General features: G+C 42.3%; 1 protein-coding gene across 1 annotated transcript in view; it reads right to left on the bottom strand.

Moving 5' to 3' along the window:
* Window positions 1–16,326: 16,326 nt before the first annotated feature.
* The window catches only part of LOC122200382 (solute carrier family 22 member 9-like), a 32,943-nt gene continuing 30,225 nt past the window's right edge, over window positions 16,327–19,044 (bottom strand). Inside the window, exons 8-10 of the mRNA XM_042905946.1 lie at window positions 18,182–18,290; window positions 17,527–17,730; window positions 16,327–16,533 (exon numbers count right to left, since the gene is read on the bottom strand). Coding sequence (XP_042761880.1) covers window positions 16,473–16,533; window positions 17,527–17,730; window positions 18,182–18,290 — 374 coding nt within the window. The 3' untranslated portion in view covers window positions 16,327–16,472. The remainder of the gene's footprint in view (window positions 16,534–17,526; window positions 17,731–18,181; window positions 18,291–19,044) is intronic.

Genomic DNA, 19,044 nt, shown 5'->3' with positions numbered 1-19,044 from the left:
GCTTAAATGACAGAGTCGCCCAGGCGCTCTGGGAATGACATTTTAACGCGAGACTCAATTGGGCTGCAGGGCCTCAGAAGAGGTGTGTAGGTGAGAGATTTAGATCAGGATGGGGACTAAATGAGAAGTTACTAGGATTATGGTCCAAAGCTTCATTTACCCCAGAGGGGCATGGGAGTTCTGGTAACTGAACTTGGTTCTCAGTTGGCCACTCTTAGTAAAAAAGACAAACAAACAGTTTATTTCAGGAAAGAGGATAATTTCTGAGAACCTAGATTTTGGTTCTTGGGTTTACCTCTTTCAGAGAAATCCTGGCATGCTGTGCTCCATGAGTGAGATGCCTAGAATTCAATATGAGAATGAGATCAGGGAGGATCTTCGTGTAGTATAATTTACACCCAGATTTTATAACCTGGCATTATATGATGGCCCTACAACATGCTATGTATATGCCTTGAGGAAAGTAACATGAAATCTCTAAGCCTCAATTTCCTTGTCATAAAAAACATGAATAAGAAGGGATGCAAGGATGATTTCGTAACCGCAAATCAATCAGTGTGATGCATCACAATAACTAAGTGAAGGATAAAAACCATATGATCATCTCAGTAGATGCAGAAAAAACATTTGACAAAATTCAACGCTCATTCATGATAAAAACTCTCAGCAAACAAATCCACAGCTAACATCTGTTGCATTTCAGTACTAATAATGAAGTACCGGGAAGAGATATTTAAAAAACAATCCATTTACAATTGCACCAAAAAGAATAAAATACCTTGGAATAAGGGTAGCAAAGGGAGTGGAAAACCTATACTCTGACATCTATAGGACATTGATGAAAGAAATTAAAGAAAACACAGGTGAAAAGATGTATTATCCTCATGGACTGGAAGGACTAATATTATTAAAATGTTCACAGTACCCAAAGCAATTTACAGATTTCAATGCAATCCCTATCAAAATACAGTATTTCTCACAGAACTAGAACAAATAATCTTAAAATTTGTATGGAACCACAAAAGACCCAAAATAGCCAAAGCAATCTTGAGAAAGAAGAACAAAGCTGGGGATATCACAATCTCAGATTTCAAGCTATATTACAAAGATATAGTAGTCCAAACTGTATGGCCCAAAAATAGACACATAGATCAATAGGAAAGAATAGAGAGCTGGAAATAAACCCATGCTTGTATGGTGAACTAATCTATGACAGATAAGGCAAAAACATACAGTGGAGAAAAGGCAGTCTTTTCAATAAGTGGTGTTGGGAAAATATACAAAGAACTTATACAACTCAACATCAACCCAAATAATCCAGTTAAAAATGGGCAGAAGACATGAACAGACATTTCTCCAAAGAAGACGTCCAGATGGCCAACAGAGACACGAAAAGATGCCCAACATCACTCATCAACAGGGAAATGCAAATGAAAACCACAATGAGATACCACCTCACACCTGTCAGAATGGCTAAAATAAAAAATAAAAAAATAAACCAAGAAACAGTAAGTGTTGGTGAGGATGTGGAGAAAAAAGAACCCTGGTGCCCTGTTGGTGGGAATGCCAACTGGTGGTGCAGCTACAGTGGAAAACAGTAAGGAAGTTCCTCAAAAAATTAAAAATAGAATTACCGTATTATCCAATAGTTCCACTACTGGGTATTTACCCAAAGAAAATGGAAGCACTAATTTGAAAAGATATATGTGCTCCTATGCTCATTGATGCATTATTTACAACAGGTAAGACATGGAAGCAACCTAAGTGCCCTTCAACAGATGAATGGATAAAGAAGATGTGGTATATATGTATAATAGAATGTTACAAATTTCCAGAGATAGAACAAAGCCTGCCACAGGCAGAAACTCACTACATATTACCATAAACCAAAGTGTGTGGGTGAATTACCAAACAGGAAACCCTCCTTTCGCTCTGTTCTGTGTGGTCACCAACGCTTCCTTCCACCGGCCTTACTGACCTGAAAAATGGCTGCCATCACATTAGTTGGAAAGGCACAGATGAGTCTGTATTACTTTTTCTTACAGAGAGTGGGACCAGTACAATCTTTAGAATTGCGAATACTCCGTGCTTTCTGCCTCTTCGAGCAAAAAGTGTTCAATACTTTCAGCAACCGTATATTGCTTTCTGACGCTAACCCAAACAATGCCGACACCCATGGAGAGCCAAGGCAGTGAGGTCAGAAGAGCCACAACCATACCTGTGATCTTACCTTCCATTCCTCTTACGGATACTAATAGAGGTGTCAGGTTATGGCTTCCCCATATCCCAAATCCAGCTCCCTTCCTACTCATGCCCCTGGCTAGGGTGTCTCCAGCATTCTTTCTTCCATTCCTAAGTGTGGCTATTCTAAGTGGCCGTTAAGCCCTCCTCTGGTTTGTTGGTGATAACCAGCCACCGAGCAGACTCTGTCACCTACCTGATCGAAGAAGACAGAGTTGCAGTCAATTCTCATGTGACCGTTTTCCACCTATTCTTTGTCCTGAGATGGGGAAGGACTCAGAACATACTACCCCAAATCTGCTGCTTTGGCCTTTTGATTCTTTAGAGCTGAAAGCACTTGGGAAACAGCCAACACAGGAAGAGCTCTTACCTCCCTCTTTCTACCGAAACATAAGTCATAAAATTTCCCATGACAAAAATCTTCCTCCTGTGCCAGAAAAAGGAGAATATTCTTATCGATAGAGACTGGGAGTTGATACCGAAACGGACCTGTACAAACTTAATGAAGTAACTACAAACTTAATAAAATAACTTGTAACAGAGAATTTTTTCCCTTAGTTTCCCCATATACGTCCTACTCCCTGTCTCACAAATTACTGCCCTCAGTCCCAGCCCCTTCGTTGTGTTACATTCCCACAATTTACTGTGTATGTGTGTGTGCGGTAAAAAGCTATATAAACTTTTAGGGCTAATGGCTTCTTTGAATCCTCATTTTCTTTCTGAAGACTCTCATGTGCCTGTAAAAATATTAAATAAATGTGTATGTATTTCTCCTGCTAATCTGTCTTATGTCAGTTTGATGCTTTTTTAAAAAATTGTTTTCAATTTATTTTTGAGAGAGCGAGCGAGAGCTAGCACAAGCGGGGGAGGGGCAGAGAGACAGCGGGGACACAGAATCCAAAGCAGGCTCCAGGCTCTGAGCTGTCAGCACAGAGCCCAATGCGGGGCTCGAATCCATAAACTGTGAGATCATGACCTGAGCCGAAATCCCACGCTTAACCGACTGAGCCACCCAAGTGCCCCATGTCAGTTTAATTCTCAGGCCATCCACAGAACCCAACAGGGCAGAGGGAAGTTTTCTTCCCCTGAAGATACATGCCTTTCCCCTCCCATCTAGTACCCACTCCTGTTCAGTTATACCAGAAAGTATTTAATCTACTTCCTCTTGTTCCATAACTAGGAAAATTCCATGCAATGTACCTTCACTGCTTGGAATACAGACTTGGAATCATATCGGCTCCCCTTTTTTTCGGGGAAGTACCAAATTTAGCAAATGTAAGTACAGCGTATTTGTATTTGTATTCAAAAAAAATTTTTTTTAGACGTTTGTTCATTTTTGAGAGAGAAAGACAGAGCGAGAGGGGGTGGGGCCAAGAGAGAGAGGGAGACACAGAATCTGAAGCAGGCTCCAGGCTCTGAGCTATCGCACAGAGCCCGACATGGGGCTTGAACCCACGAACCGTGAGATCATGACCTGAGCCAAAGTCAGATGCTCAACTGACTGAGCCACCCAGGCGCCCTGTATTTGTATTCAAATAAACGGGGAATAACTTTAGTATAACTATGTTCTATGCCATATTTTGGACATACTTATCCTAAAATATTATTTGTTATATCAGAAATTTGAATTTAATGGGACATCCTGTATTTTTTTCCAGGTTACACATAAAAATACAAACCCTCAAGTAAGTAGAAATGTCACACAAACAAATAATTTTCAAACTAACTATGTGCCGTGCCACATTTGGGATATTATTATACAAAAATACTTGTTGTTTATCTGAAATTCAACGTTAATTTAGCGTCCAAGATATTATCTGGCAACCCTGTTTGTTCAGCTTCTGGAATCACCCAGAGTAGGGGAGCACGTGCTCAAGGGTTGACCAAGGACCACACAGAATTCATGTATCCCGGTTCCATGCCTCTTGCACCCCAGGATCCTCTAAGACTAAGCGAGAGCTTATATCTTAAAGACAGAAAGATGACCAAACAATGCACAGAAACCACCAGCTGGAGATGACGCCACCCTTGAATGGCCAAAAACAGACCTCCTAAGATGAAATGTCTGGAACTCCTGACATGGGTGGCCAGAGTCGTTCCCATGGCGCTGTCCACTCTGAAAAAATACACAGACGGAATTTGGAGTTCAAACAAAAGCGGGATGTCAATGTCAGAGTCAAGGCTTGGAAAAGGTACAAGGCCAGAAGTGTTGACTTACTGAGCATACAACTATTTGCAAAGGTGGTCAGGATAGAAAGTCCAGCCAAGAACCCAGAGAGCAGGAAATGAGGTGCCGCACAGGTGTCAGTCAGGGCGAGCTGGCAGAAACCCCATCTGAGAAATAACCTCCTCCCAAACCTGAAGAATAAGTATATAGGTTCGATGACGGGAATGACAGCAGTTTATGGTAAAAATAAGTGTGAAAAGAAAGGCATGGCCATTTGGGTGATGTGTTATCAAATGAAACTTGAGGCTTGAAACAAAGAATCAACAGAGGGGCGCCTGGGTGGCTCAATTGGTTAAGCATCTGACTTCGGCTAAGGTCATGATCTCACGGTTTGTGAGTTCGCGCCCCCCATCGGCCTCTGCGCTGACAGTTCGGAGCTGGGAGCCTGCTTCGGATTCCGCGGCTCCCTCTCTCTCTTCCCTTCCACTGCTCACACTGTGTCTCCCTCTCTCTCTCTCAAAAATAAATAAACGTTACAAAAAATTTTAATAAAGAAAATAACCAACAGAGATCATCGGCAACAGATCTTTCCAGAAGCAACCCGCCTGTTTGCAAAGAGGTACCGAGTGTCACAGTTTCTTCCCCCATCTGTTACCAGTAGATCTCTGACACCAGTCGAAACTCAAACAAGTCAGGGCGCCTGGGTGGCTCAGTCGGTTAAGCGTCCGACTTCAGCTCAGGTCACGATCTCGCGGTCCGTGAGTTCGAGCCCCGCGTCAGGCTCTGGGCTGATGGCTCAGAGCCTGGAGCCTGCTTCAGATTCTGTGTCCCTCTCTCTCTGCCCCTCCCCCATTCATGCTCTGTCTCTCTCTGTCTCAAAAATAAATAAACGTTTAAAAAAAATTAAAAAAAAAAAAAGAAACTCAAGGCACGTTGCAATATTGGGACTGTTAGCACATCATAAATATTCCTTGTATGAAGAGATGCCTTTGGCGCAGGAGAGAGTCTGTGTGGTGGCCAGAACTCAGTGGATCCACATCTGTTCTGGGGTCTCAGGGGCCCTGAAAGCTAAGGCTAAGCTGATGCAAAGGTTTCCTTCTGTTATTGATCTCCAGTTTCACGCCATAATGGCCAGAAAAGATACTTGATAGGATTTCGATCTTCTAAAATTTTTAATACTTGTTTTGTAGTCTAACATGAAGTCCAACATTTCCTTATTGATTTTCTATCTGGATGACCTATCCATTGTTGAAAACGAGGTATTTAAGCTTTTTAATTAATTAATTTAATTTCTTTTTCTTTTCTTTTTTTTTTTTTTTTAGAGAGAGAGTGCACAGACGAGACAAAAGGGGTAGAAGGAAAGAGAGAGAGAATTTGAAGCAGGCTCCACGCTCAGCACAGAGCCCAACATGGGGCTCGATCCCACGACCTCGAGATCATGACCTGAGCTGAAATAAGGAGTTGGTCGCTCAACCGACTAAGCCACCCATGCGCCCGAAAGTGGGTGTTTAAATCCCCTACTATTATTGTTGTTGTCTTCTTCTCCCTTTATATCTGTTAGTATGTGCTTAATATATTTTGTATAAGTTTAAGGCATAGAGCATAAAGACTTGAGTTACATATATTATGAAATGATTGCCATGATAAAGTTAGTTAACAGTAATCGTTTCATAAGGACACAAAAAGAAAAAGAAAAAAAATTTTCTTGTGATGAGAACTTTTAGAATCTACTTTCTTAGCAACTTTCACATATATCATACAGCAGTGTTAACTATAGTCAGCATGTTATACTTTTTTTATCCCCAGTACTTATTTATCTAATAACTGGAAATTATTCCTTTTGACCACCTTCATCCAATCCCTCTCACTGCCTCACATCTGGTAATCACAAATCTGATCTCTTTTTCTACGATTTTTTTCGCAGTCCACATTAAGTGAGATGTTATATAGTATTTGTCTTACCCTGTCTGATGTATTTCACTTAAAAAATGCCCTCAGGGTCCATTTATGATGTTGCAAATGTCGGATTTCCTTCCTTTTTATGGTTGAGTGACATTCCATTCAACTTCTTTATGCATTCACCCATCAATAGACACTTAGGTTGTTTCCATGTCTCGGCTATTGTAAACAATGCTGCAATGAACGTAGGAGTATAGATACCTCTTCAACACAGTGTTTTTGCTTCCTTCAGATATGTACCCAGAAGTAGAATGTTTGGATCATACGGTGGTTTTATTTTTAATTTTTGGAGGAACCTCCATACTGTTTTCCACAGTGGTTGTACCAACTTACATTCCCACTAATAGTGTATGAAGGTTCCCTTTCTTCTATATCATCACCAGCATTTGTTATTTCTTGGGTTTTTGTTTTGTGTGTGTGTGTGTGTGTTTTTTATGATGGCCACTCTAAATAGGCATGAGGTAATCTTGATTTACGTTTCTCTAATGATTAGTGAGGTTGAGCACCTTTTCATGTACCTGTTGGCCATGCTTAGTTCTATAGGAAACCATACAGTTTTCTAAGTCTTTCATGGTGGCTAAACCATTTTGCATCTCCTCCAACAATGAAACAGAATTTTTGTTGTTCTATGTCCTCACCAGGGTTTGGTGTTGATAATGTCCTGGATTTTGGCTTTTCTAACACATAGGTAGTGATATCTCATTGTTGTTTTAGTTTGCATTTCCATGATGACCCACGATGCGGAACATCTTTTCATTTGCTTATTAGCCATCTGTATATCTTTGGTGATGTGTCTGTTAAGGTCTTTGGCCTATTTTGAAATCAGGTTATTTGGGTTTTTTTCATTGCTGAGTTTTAAGATTTCTTTGTCTATTTTTAGCTAATAATTTTTTAGCAGATGTGGGTTTTTTTTTTCTTCCAAATGTTTTCTCCCAGTTCTGTCGTCTGTCCTTTCATTCTCCTGCCAGTGTATTTCGCAGAGCAGAAATTGTGAATTTTAATAAAATTCACTCTTCGTTTCTTTCTTTCATGGAGCACACCTTTTGTGCCATATTTAAAAAGTTATAATCAAACCCAAGTTTGTTTAGATTTTCTCCTATGTTATCTTCCTGTAGTTTGATAGGGTTGTGTTTTGCATTTCAGCCTGTGATCCTGGGTTTTTTTTTTTTTTTTTTTTATGTTTTAAGAAAAATTTTCATGTTTATTCATTTTTGAGACAGAGAGACAGAGTGCGAGTGGGAGAGGGTCAGAGAGAGAGGGAGACACAGAATCTGAAGCAGGCTCCAGGCTCCGAGCTGCCAGCGCAGAGCCCGATATAGGGCTTAGACTCATGAACCGTGAGATCATGACCTGAGCTGAAGTCAGACACTCATATCTTTGTTTCAGCTTGCTCCTTTGTCAAAGATCAATTGCTTGTATTTATACGGGTCTATTTCTGGGCTCTCTATACTATTCCATTTATCAATTTGTCTATTTTTTCACCAGTACTATGCTGTCTTGATTACTGCAACTTTATTGTAAGCCTTGAAGTCAGGTACAGTCCCCCAACTTTATTCTCTTGAAATCTGAAATTGTGATAGCTCCAGCTTTGTTCTTTGTCAAAATTCCTTTGGCTCTTTGAGGTCTTCTGTGGTTCTATACAAATTTTAGGATTATCTTTTCTAGTTCCATCCGTCAATGGATGAATGGTCAAAGATGTGGTATTTATACACAATGGACTATTACTCAGCCATAAAAAAAGAGCAAAATATTTCCATTTGTGACCATACGGAGGACCTAGGGGGTATTATGCTATGTGAAATAAGTCGGATGGAGAAAGACAAATATCATGTTGATTTCACTTATTTTTTTAAAATTTTGTAAATGTTTATTTATGTTTGAGAGAGAGAGACAGACAGACAGACAGAGCATGAGCAGGGGAGGGGCAGAGAGAGAAGGAGACACAGATCTGAAACTGGCTCCAGGCTCTGAGCTGTCAGCACAGAGCCCGACGCGGGGCTTGAACTCACAGACTGTGAGATCATGACCTGAGCCGAAGTCCAACCCACTCAACCAACTGAGCCACCCACGCGCCCCGTCATGGGATTTCACTTATATGTGAAATTAAAGCAAGACAAAACAAACGAACAAACAGCCCAAACAAGCAGACTCTTAAACACAGAGAACAAATTGGTGGTTGCCACAGGGGAGATCAGTGGGTGAAAGAGAAAAAAGGGATAAAAAGGTACAAAGTTCCAGCTGTGAAATAAATGAGTCATGGAGATGGAAAGTACAACGTAGGAAATAATAGTCGATGACATTATTTTAACGTTGCATGGTGGCAGACGGTGACAACCCTTACTGGTTGAGCACTGAGTAACGTATGGAGTTGTTGAACCCCTATGTCTATGCCTGAAAGTAACATTTTATATCAAGTATGCTTCAATTAAAAAAAGGCAAAGGGTGGCAGCAGAGTGGTGGGGGGAGGTGTGGAGGTGGCACTTGGGTCTTCCGGTGTGCCCACAGCCAGACAAGGGCTCCTCCAACTGGGGGGAGTCCCAGAGGTCCATGGGTGGTCCTCTTGCCTCCTGGGGCAGACAGCAGGAGATGCTTTCCTGTAGTTCTCTTGGCCTACTTCCCCTTTATTTCCCTCCTCACCCTCGTCACTGCTGTCCTTCTTCAGAGCAAACAACGGTTCTTCTAGCTACCGCCAGACCCCCATGGCTGCAGTCACCATCCTCCTGCAGTTGCCAGGAGGGTCACGCTGGATTGCTGCCAGACCAGTCACCACCTTCTCTGCTGTCACCGGGTCTGCTGCTGCCAGCTCCATTACCACTTCTCTCGTTCCGTCGTCTCCTGGGCAGTCCAGTCCACCCACCTTGAGGTGCTCAGACGGACGGGTCTCACGGGTGTCCTGGTATGCTGTGCAGAGGCACTCTTTATTTATTTTATTTTTTAAAAAAACATTTACTTATTTTTGAGAGAGAGAGAGATAGAGGAGAGAGAGAGAGAGAGAGAGAGAGAAAGAGCACAAGCAGGGGAGGGGCAGAGAGAGAGGGAGACACAGAATCTGAAGCAGGCTCCAGGCTCCGAGCTGTCAGCACAGAGCCCGATGCCGGGCTTGAACTCACGAACTGTGAGATCATGACCTGAGCCAAGGTCCGACACTTAACTGAGCCACCCAGGCGTGCCCCCCCCCCCCACAAGGCACTCTTTAGAAAGGCTATGGTTGTCTCATTAGTTGCAAATCAAAAGGGAGAGGAATAAGGAATGATGCTGATGTCCCACTACTTAATATTTGTCATAGCAAGGATACAGTTCCAAATCTCCTGATTGGTGAAGGACCACAGAAAATGGAGCCCTTTACCAAGGATGTGGAAATCTTTCAAGTCTTCTCAGATGAGACAAACTTTGGAGTTAACCAGTAAGCGTTTTAAAGTGGTAACATAAGTATATCCTCAAAGACGGAAAACAAAAAGTGCTTTAATGCCTTATGAAAATCGCAGCTGAGAAACCGGCACTCGTGGGGGAGAAACTGACACACACAGACCAAAAGAATTGAAATTCTAGAACTGAAAAAGTATAGTTACTTTTCAGTAGGAAAAAAACTACCGTATAGACTTAGCCACGGGGACACAAGGGAGAAGACAGAGCAATAGAAGTTATAGAAAGTGATGAACAGAGAGAAACATGCTTTTAAGAAAAATCAACACAGAGCCCCAGAGTGCTGTACCCCAAGAGCCAGCAAATATTTCCTGCAAAGGACCAGATAATTCTTATTTGATGTTTTGTCAGCCACATACCATATTTATCAATGTTCTTATTTGTTCTCTCTCTTTTTTCTTTTAATATCAATTTTTGTGTCTCTTTTTTACTACAGGAAAATATCTGTAAAATAAGCTTTGCTACTTTAATCACGTTTAAATGTGCAAACCAGTGATGTTAATTACATTTTCAGTGCTGTGCAACCACCATGATTATCTACTTCTAAAACTTCTGTCACTCCCAACAAAAATTCTGTGCTCACGAGATAGTAACTCCCCATTTCTCCTTTCTCCCTGGTTGTTGGTCACCTCTAATCTATTCTTTTTCTCCATGAATTTGCCTCTTTTGTATATTTCATATAAGTGGCATTATATTTGTCCTCTCATGTTCGTCTTATTTCACTTGAGATTTGTTTGTAATCTAAATGTGAAAATTCACATGGAATATCTTTTCCCCTCCTTTCTCTTTCTATTTATTTGGGTCTTTAGAACCCAAATGTATCTATCTCTCAGGGCGCCTGGATGGCTCAGTCAGTTAAGCGTCCAACTCTTGATCTGGGCTCAGGTCACGATCTCACGGTTCATGAGATCAAGCGCCGCGTGGGGCTCCGCGCTGAGCATGGAACCTGCTTGGGATTCTCGCTCTCCTTCTCTCTCTGCCCCTCCCCCACTCACATCTTTTTCTCTCTCTCAAAATAAATAAACAAACATTAAAAACACACAAAAAGATCAAAATATGTCTCTTGAAATATGTCAGAAGAAAAATTTTAAAAAGGAAAAGTTATTTGAAGACTAGTCTTATGAAAAAGCATTACAATCTCCCCCACAGGGGCGCCTGGGTGGCTCAGTTGAGCATCCGCCTTCGGCTCAGGTCATGATCTCACAGCTTGTGGGTTCGAGCCCCGCACCGGGCTCTGTGCTGACCGCTTGCTCAGAGCCTGCAGCTTGCTTTGGATTCTGCGTCTCCTTCTCTCTCTCTGCCCCTCCCCCGCTCATGCTCTGTCTCTCTCTGTCTCTCAAAAATAAATAAATGTTAAAAAAATTTAAAAAAATCTTCCTCACAAATATTAGTGAAAAGTTTAAGCCATCCGAGCAGGTGACCTTAACTTATTCCATCAGCCAGAAACATGATTTGGATCCAATGTGTCTTTTATAAACTAGTGGGTTTTGCATTATCATACCTGGACCATGGCTCAAACTTTAAAATGAAAGCCGCAAGATCTCTCTGCATCTGGGTGTGTGTGTGTGGATGTCTATGTATGTGTGTTATAAATGTGGGATTTTTTTTTTCTACTTCCAGATCTATTGGCAAAATTAATTTTTGGTTGAAGGACAGACAAGCACTTACATGAATCAAGTATATTCTTTTTTTTTTTCTTTTCCATATTTGGTTTGTTTTTTGGTTTTTATTTATTTTTTTATTTTTTAATTTTTTTAAATATATGAAATTTATTGTCAAATTGGTTTCAAGTATATTCTTAGATATGCAGAAACTAACCTAAGTGTTTTTCAAATTCACATGATCTAGAACAATCTTCAGTAAATAGAAGGTAGTTTACATGTGTACGTTTAATTAAAACAGGTCTTTCTTTAGCATTATTAGCATTAAGCACGACGCAGATGAACAATTCTTATTCCACCTAGGTTTTACTAAAGGTCACATAAGCTCCTGTTATCTGTTACAGGATTTGTTAGCAAGAAAATAACAAGACCACAGCTGTTTAATGTCTCGTGAAATCTTCATGAGTGATCTAAACGTAATTGTGGAAACAAATAGCGAATTCAATAGGTGTGAGATAAAAGCTTATAAATGACCTTTGCAACAATAATTATGCATTATGGTATGTCTACTTAAAAATAGTTTCCAGGGGCGCCTGGGTGGCTCAGTCGGTTAAGCGGCTGACTTCGGCTCAGGTCATGATCTCGCGGTCCGTGAGTTCCAGCCCCGCCTTGGGCTCTGTGCTGACAACTCAGAGCCTGGATCCTGTTTCAGATTCTGTGTTTCCCTCTCTCTGACCCTCCCCTGTTCATGCTCTGTCTCTCCCTGTCTCAAAATTAAATAAAACGTTAAAAAAAAAAAATTAAAAAAAAAAAGTTTCCAAATTTCTTTTTTGTAACTTGAAATCTTGAAGATATATGGAGACAAGTTGAATGATGGTTATTCACTGAATATCTAAATCATTTCCAAATAATATGAAATACAGAAACATTACCGGACATTGGTTTATCCTTTTTTCTGGCTTCCTCTTACAGAAGAGCTAAAGATATTGGGGTCTATTGTTAAACGTGCTTTGTACCACATTGAAAATTTTCCTGCGAGGAAAAGTAAACTGCTAGAAATTAGGAAATGTATTTATAAATCTGCCAACCCACAGAATACCAGTGTAATAGGCATTCCACAACTGCCTACTTATTTTCACTAGGAATTAAAGATTATAGGTGTGCTCGGCCAAAAAGCCAGAGGTTGGGCCTCAGTGGCCTTGGCGCCCCTGTGTCTGAGGGCGGGGCGGGGGCGGGGGTTGCTGCTTTTTACTCAGGCGCTCCCCCTGGTGTTTATTTTTGGTACTGTGGCCTAGCTGGTGCTGTAGTAAATCACCACCCTTGGTCTCCATCTAGTGTCTATCTGTGGTACTGCATGTTCTGGTGACTTCTCAGAAACCCCCTAAAATTGGGCATACAATTTTCTGATTTTCCTCCCCAGAAAGAATACGGGAGTTAGTGGTTTCCTAGCCCATGCACCCCAGTGTTAAGTGTGGGGAGGGACCCTGACCAGCCAGAGTGGAGACCGTGAGGAATTCCCTACTGGTTGACGCAGTTGGCCTCACGGTCATGTGGGGTGCAGGAATCTTCTCGCTGGCTTTTGAATTCTCATGGGAGGAATTTTATCATTTGGTCGCTGTTAACTCTGTGAGGAAGGCAGGTCTAGGGCTCCTTATTCTGTCTTCTAGTTGATGTCACTCCCAGAATTCATAGAATTTTCACTTTGAATTGGTTGCTAGCGAGCTCCTAAAGAAAAGCAAGAAAAACCTTATTGGATTAAAGGGCAGAAAGCTTAGCAACACTGTCCCTACTGATACATGGAAAGCAGACAATGGGCTTCATGAGCTGGGTGACATAGCTAAGATCATTTTCAAGCAAAACATTGAAGAAGCCATTTGATTTCTTCTTGCTGATTTTAGGAAAAAGTGAAGGGAGAGACACAAATTGAATCAAGAACTCCTAAAGTAAGAAGATCCAGGACATGACAGTTTTCTAGACAGCAAGTGAGCTAAAATTTAGGACTGGGTTCTAAAGAAATACCAAATCCAGGATATTACCAGAAAAACATCTTTATACACCAAGTGGGGATGTAAGTATGAAACCATCTGAAAAGACCTCGGAAGGATCCAGGTGTGGCCAGAGTAGGATTCAGCCACACAAAGTCCCTTTAAAGAGACTGAATTGTGCCTGACAGATCCTCTTGATAAAAATAAAATGATTTTATGAAGCTTCTTTATGTTGAACTCGGCTGATGATGCGAACATGAAGAAAGAACACGTACACAGCAACTGAGGATTGTTTCGGTGGTCTTTAAATCTATAATAAAACGCTTCCCTTCCTGGGATGAGTTTATGTCACCTGCTAAGCAGCTAGGGATAGAAATATGGGGAGCTATCACTTCTATTAAAGGCCTTGTACCTTGAGCCTGGATTTATCATTGAAATAAGATAATGAGACACTCACCCAGGTTCAGATGGACCAGTTTGTGCAATCTGCAGAACCAGGCTACTGGGGACGATTATATTTTTCTCCTGCTCCCCAGACAGTTACATATGCTCTTGTGTTTCTGGAAAGTGATTCCGTTCCTGGGCAACAAAACTCACAGAAGCGTAGACACAAGCTAAGGTAAAGGCTCTTTAGGTTATGGGACAGTTAAACAGGCCAATTAAAGATCCACTCCATACGGGGCGCCTGGGTGGCTCAGTCAGTTAAGCGTCCGACTTCGGCTCAGGTCATGATCTCACGGTCCGTGAGTTCAAGCCCCGCGTCGGGCTCTGTGCTGACAGCTCAGAGCCTGGAGCCTGCTTCCGATTCTGTGTCTCCCTCTCTCTCTGACCCTCCCCCGTTCATGCTCTGTCTCTCTCTGTCTCAAAAATAAATAAACATTAAAAAAAAATAAAAAAAAAAAAAGATCCACTCCATAGGACCATATGTATCTGATCATTCCATCAGGGGTTACCCACAGGAGCGACTGAGAGTTTACTCATCAGGGATATTCTGTCTGGGTTTCAGTCCAGGGGATGGCAGTACAGTTTTAAGAGCCAGACTGAAGATCATCAGTGACCTCGCACATTTACAGCACACAGTCTAGCTCCCCTCGGTGAGGTCAATGCCGTGTGGCCTAGTATTGATCCAAAGGCTTTGATGTGACGTCTCTGGTCAAACTTTATTCCCTTCAGCAACAAACAGAACTGGGGCAAAGTCCAAAATCCAGCAGCTTCTGAACCGGAGACATTACGCACTGATCAAGGTGTATTGGGAGAATTTACAGCAACCAAGGAATTTCGTTCATAGTTTGGGGATATCGAGGAACCATCCACTGTGCTACCAGGGGGTATTGCGTCGGAAACTGACTTTGGCGGGATTTGGAAATAACTTTCAGATTGCACAATGGACTGATGCAATTTTGTAGGTGGGACTTTGGGGACCAATACACATTCAAGCAGTGGTGATTAATACTGCTGAGTGTATTGTGAGAATAGATGTTCTCCATGGGTGGTAGTCCTAGCGATTGCCGGGGACGTGCCCAGTGGGAAAATGTCATAATTCGAAGTGTGTTAGTAAGATGAGTGTACTCCAGGAACCACCTATCTTCCCCAGGATTGTCCTGTAGTCCCTTCGTATTAGTAGAGAATACCATGGTCGAGGGAAGCAGGTGACTGCAGTGATCGTGGAGATAGTGGAGAAAGAGAAGCTTCGTAAAAATATCGCATGATCACAAAAGCTTGGTGTGGTAAATCAAAAAGTCCGTTGAGGGGCACCTGGGTGGCTCAAGCGGTGGAGCGTCCCACTTTGGCTCAGATCGCGATCTCATGGTTCACGAGTTCGAGCCCCACATGGGGCTCGCTGCTGTCAGCACGGAGCCTGCTTTGGATCCCCTGTCCCCCTCTCTCTCTGCCCCTCCCCCGCTTGTGCTCTCTCTCTCTCTCTCTCAAAAATAAATAAAACATTAAAAAGATTTATTTTGGGGTGCCTGGGTGGCTCAGTCAGTTAAGCGGCCGACTTCGGCTCGGGTCATGATCTCGAGGTCCGTGAGTTCTAGCCCCCCGTCGGGCTCTGTGCTGACAGCTCAGAGCCTGGAGCCTGCTTTGGATTCTGTGTCTCCCTCTCTCTGACCCTCCCCTGTTCATGCTCTGTCTCTCCCTGTCTCAAAAATAAATAAACGTTAAAAAAAAAAAAAAAAGATTTACTTTAAAAAACTTTTTTAAATGTTTTTATTTTATTTTTGAGAGAGAGAGAGACAGAGTGTGAGTGGGGGAGGGGTAGAGGGAGAGGGAGACACAGAATCCGAAATAGGCTCCAGGCTTTGAGCTGTCAGTGCAGAGCCTGACGTGGGGCCTGATCTCGTATATGGTTTTTATGATCTTGAGGTATGATCCTTCTATCCCTACTTTCTTGAGGGTTTTCATCAAGAAAGGATGCTGTATTTTGTCAAATGCTTTCCCTGCATCTATTGAGAGGACGACGTGGTTCTTGTCCTTTCTTTTATTGATGTGATGTATCACATTGATTCACTTGTGGATATTGAACCAGCCCTGCATCCCAGGTATAAATCCCACTTAATCGTGGTGAATAATTCTTTTAATGTATTATTGGATCCGGCTGGCTAGTATCTTGTTGAGAATTTTTGCATCCATGTTCATCAGGGATCTTGGTCTGTCGTTCTCCTTTTTAGTGGGGTCTTTGGTTTTGGAATCAAGAATCAGTGTCTTTAATACTATCCCATCTTTCTATCCAGAAACATGCTGGAGGTTTACAATTTTACATATATTTTACTATGATTCCTTTAAAAATATTATGACTTTTAATATACAGGATTGTATCACTATGTGGTGTACCTGAAATGAATATAACGTTGTATGTCAACTAGACTTGGATAATAAAATCTTTTTTCAAAAGTATTACGACTTTTCTCAAACTTCTTATTTTGATCGATTGTAGATATTTTATCCATAGTTACTTAGTCCTGCAATCGTAGATGGGATCTGTTATTCCATTCTATCTTTTTATTTTATTTTACAAACTTTTCCAATTTCTGGGAACGGTCCTGATTTTCCTTCTTCTATCTTACTCTTTGAGTGGCAGTTATTTCCTGGAATTCCTTAAAACTGTGTCACTTTCATGAAGGGATCTTCCTGCTTTACTTTTCTTGAGGCTTTTCTCCTGGTAAAAACACAATGAGACCAACAAACAAGCACAAAAGTGAGAAGACCTCAAGTCAGCGTACAGGTCCCGCATTCTCCAGAGCAAGCTGATTCTTGACCCACCAGTTTTGATAAAATCCGTGACCCCTGCCCCAAGGGTTTGAGTAAATTTTCTGAAGACCAAGTTTCCGGGGCAGGATCTGGGAGGGCAGCTTTGGTAGTTTCGATTCTCACTTTTGGACGACAGGGGATCCGGACGCCAAAGGGATTTGGAAAAGGCAAGGGCAGTATGCAAAGTTTTAAAATCCTCTCCAATTCTTGATCACTTAAAAATACTTAGGTTTACTACTTTCCTTCTTTTCTTAACAGGTTCATTCCTAGTGGACCCAGATGGTCTGAATGTCACAGACCACATAACAGGACTTCTCTGAGATGTATTGTCATGTGTGGGAGGGGCTCAGGTCCTCTCCCTGATCTCGCTCAGATTTCTTCAGTGGCCAGGACAGTCCTCAGGCCTACAGGAACCGGCAGCCCCGGGGAGCTGACTGCACTCCCCGGGCTGGGGGCTGCCAGGGTCTGAGGGATGAGAGTCTGGTGTTTGGATGTGTGCATGCTGGTGAAATGCCTTCAGGCGTGTGTATGTCACACGAGGTCACCTAATGTTGGCCCCTGCAACCACTAAACCTACTGATCTAGGGAGCCATGGGGGAGTCTGAGGTTAGTGGCAGGAATGATGAGGCTATAGCTAAACCAGAGGCACTGGCCACATGGAACAGTCCAGGTCTAAATCTTTCCCTGGGAGGGGCAGCTGGCTGGCTCAGTCAGTATGAGCAGGCAACTCTCGATCTTGGGGTCATGAGTTCAAGTCCCACATTGGGCATTTGGCTTACTTAAAAAAGAAATGTTCATAAATCTTTCCCTGGGGACAGTGACCCTGAATGATGGCTTGCCTTCCTCACTACAGACCTAGAGCACACAGCTCCCCTCAGGGACAGCCAGGGGGTTTACTCACTCCTTTTCCACATCCTGGATGGAGTCAGGCAGAGGTTGATTCCTGGTTTCAGGAAGGAGTGAGACAATAAGACCAGCGAGGATGGAGAAGATTCCATACGTGATCCAGGGCAGGTGGGGGGAATACACAGTTAGGATCATCAAGAGGGGAGACAGCGCTGCCCCAATATAAGCAGCAATCCCCAGGATTCCTGTAACAGTTGCCCTTGGGGTGCAAACAATACAAAAATAATTTGGTATAAATCCACACATGTAATTGGCGATTTATTATTTTGCTTTGATTATGGGAGATACCACAACAGTGCTTAGATACATGAAGGTTGACAATATACTCTTACATTTCAAATATGCTCTGTCATTTGCTGGCAACTTTTTTCAAGTGCCGTTAGGACAGATTTTCATTATTTAAAAACTACTCTTATCCGTAGTTCAGTGGCTTTCGTGGTTCAATAGATTAGGTGAGGGGATACGTTAGAAAACTCAACACGGTGCCTTGCCAAAACAGATTTTAATAATTTCCGGCTGCAATTTTCGTTACTGCCAATGCTATTATAACTGATGCTTTGGATAATGACTCAGTTTTCTTCCTGCTATAAATGTTCACTAGCTGGGAATGGTCTGTGTTGCCCCTACGGGACCTTCCATGAGATTTGTACCTGATTATGGTAGGGATTAGTTCGTTTCCATGGGTAGAAGAACTCACAATAGCTGCCGCAGAAACACTGACTCCCAGGGATGACAAAGAAAGACGCAGGGTCTGCATTTCTGGAGAGGAAGACCAGTGAGACTCGGGAAGAAAATTAGAGCCAAAGGAACCACCATCCACCAAATGATAAATGAAAAAGACACAATTAGAATATTCGCATGTGTTAGACGCATCGCAGGGAAAGCGCACAGGGCAGAGAATGGCTAGTGACCAGTAGCCGAGAAATGTGACCGATCTGTATGTTACAACTTCAACAGAGATGAAAAAACCTGAGTTATTTTCATTACCTCTCTCTTACATGGCAGAGATTTGCCAAAGATGGAGAGGGGAACGTGAGTTTGCTTTCATTAATTCTGTCCAGTGTCTCCCTCTGCCTTGCATGTACAAAGTAGGACTGTGATATGAATAATTACTGAAGGATGTGAAACTTATCCACATCCTTGAGAAGTTTAAGCCCTGGGTACACAATATTGACATAGGGCTAGTACTGCAGTAGAATAATAAAGGAACAGGAGTTTCGGGGCACCTGGGTGGCTCGGTCGGTTAAGCGTCTGACTTCGGCTCAGGTCATGATCTCATGGTTCGTGGGTTCGCGCCCCGTGTCAAGCTCTGTACAGACAGCTCAAGAGCCTGGAACCTCCTTTGGATTCTGTGTCTCCCTCTCCCGCTGCCCTCCCCCTCTCACTCACTCTCTTTCTGTCTCTCTCTCAAAAACAAATAAACATTAAAAAAAAATAATAAGAACAGGAGTTTTATGGTATGGATAAGCTGGAGTGGAACTCGATCTAGAGTGCTATGTGTTAAAATCTTTTT

Source organism: Panthera leo, chromosome D1 (assembly GCF_018350215.1).
Source record: "Panthera leo isolate Ple1 chromosome D1, P.leo_Ple1_pat1.1, whole genome shotgun sequence".
Lineage (NCBI taxonomy): Eukaryota > Metazoa > Chordata > Mammalia > Carnivora > Felidae > Panthera > Panthera leo.
This window is presented reverse-complemented; position numbering and strand designations above follow the sequence as displayed.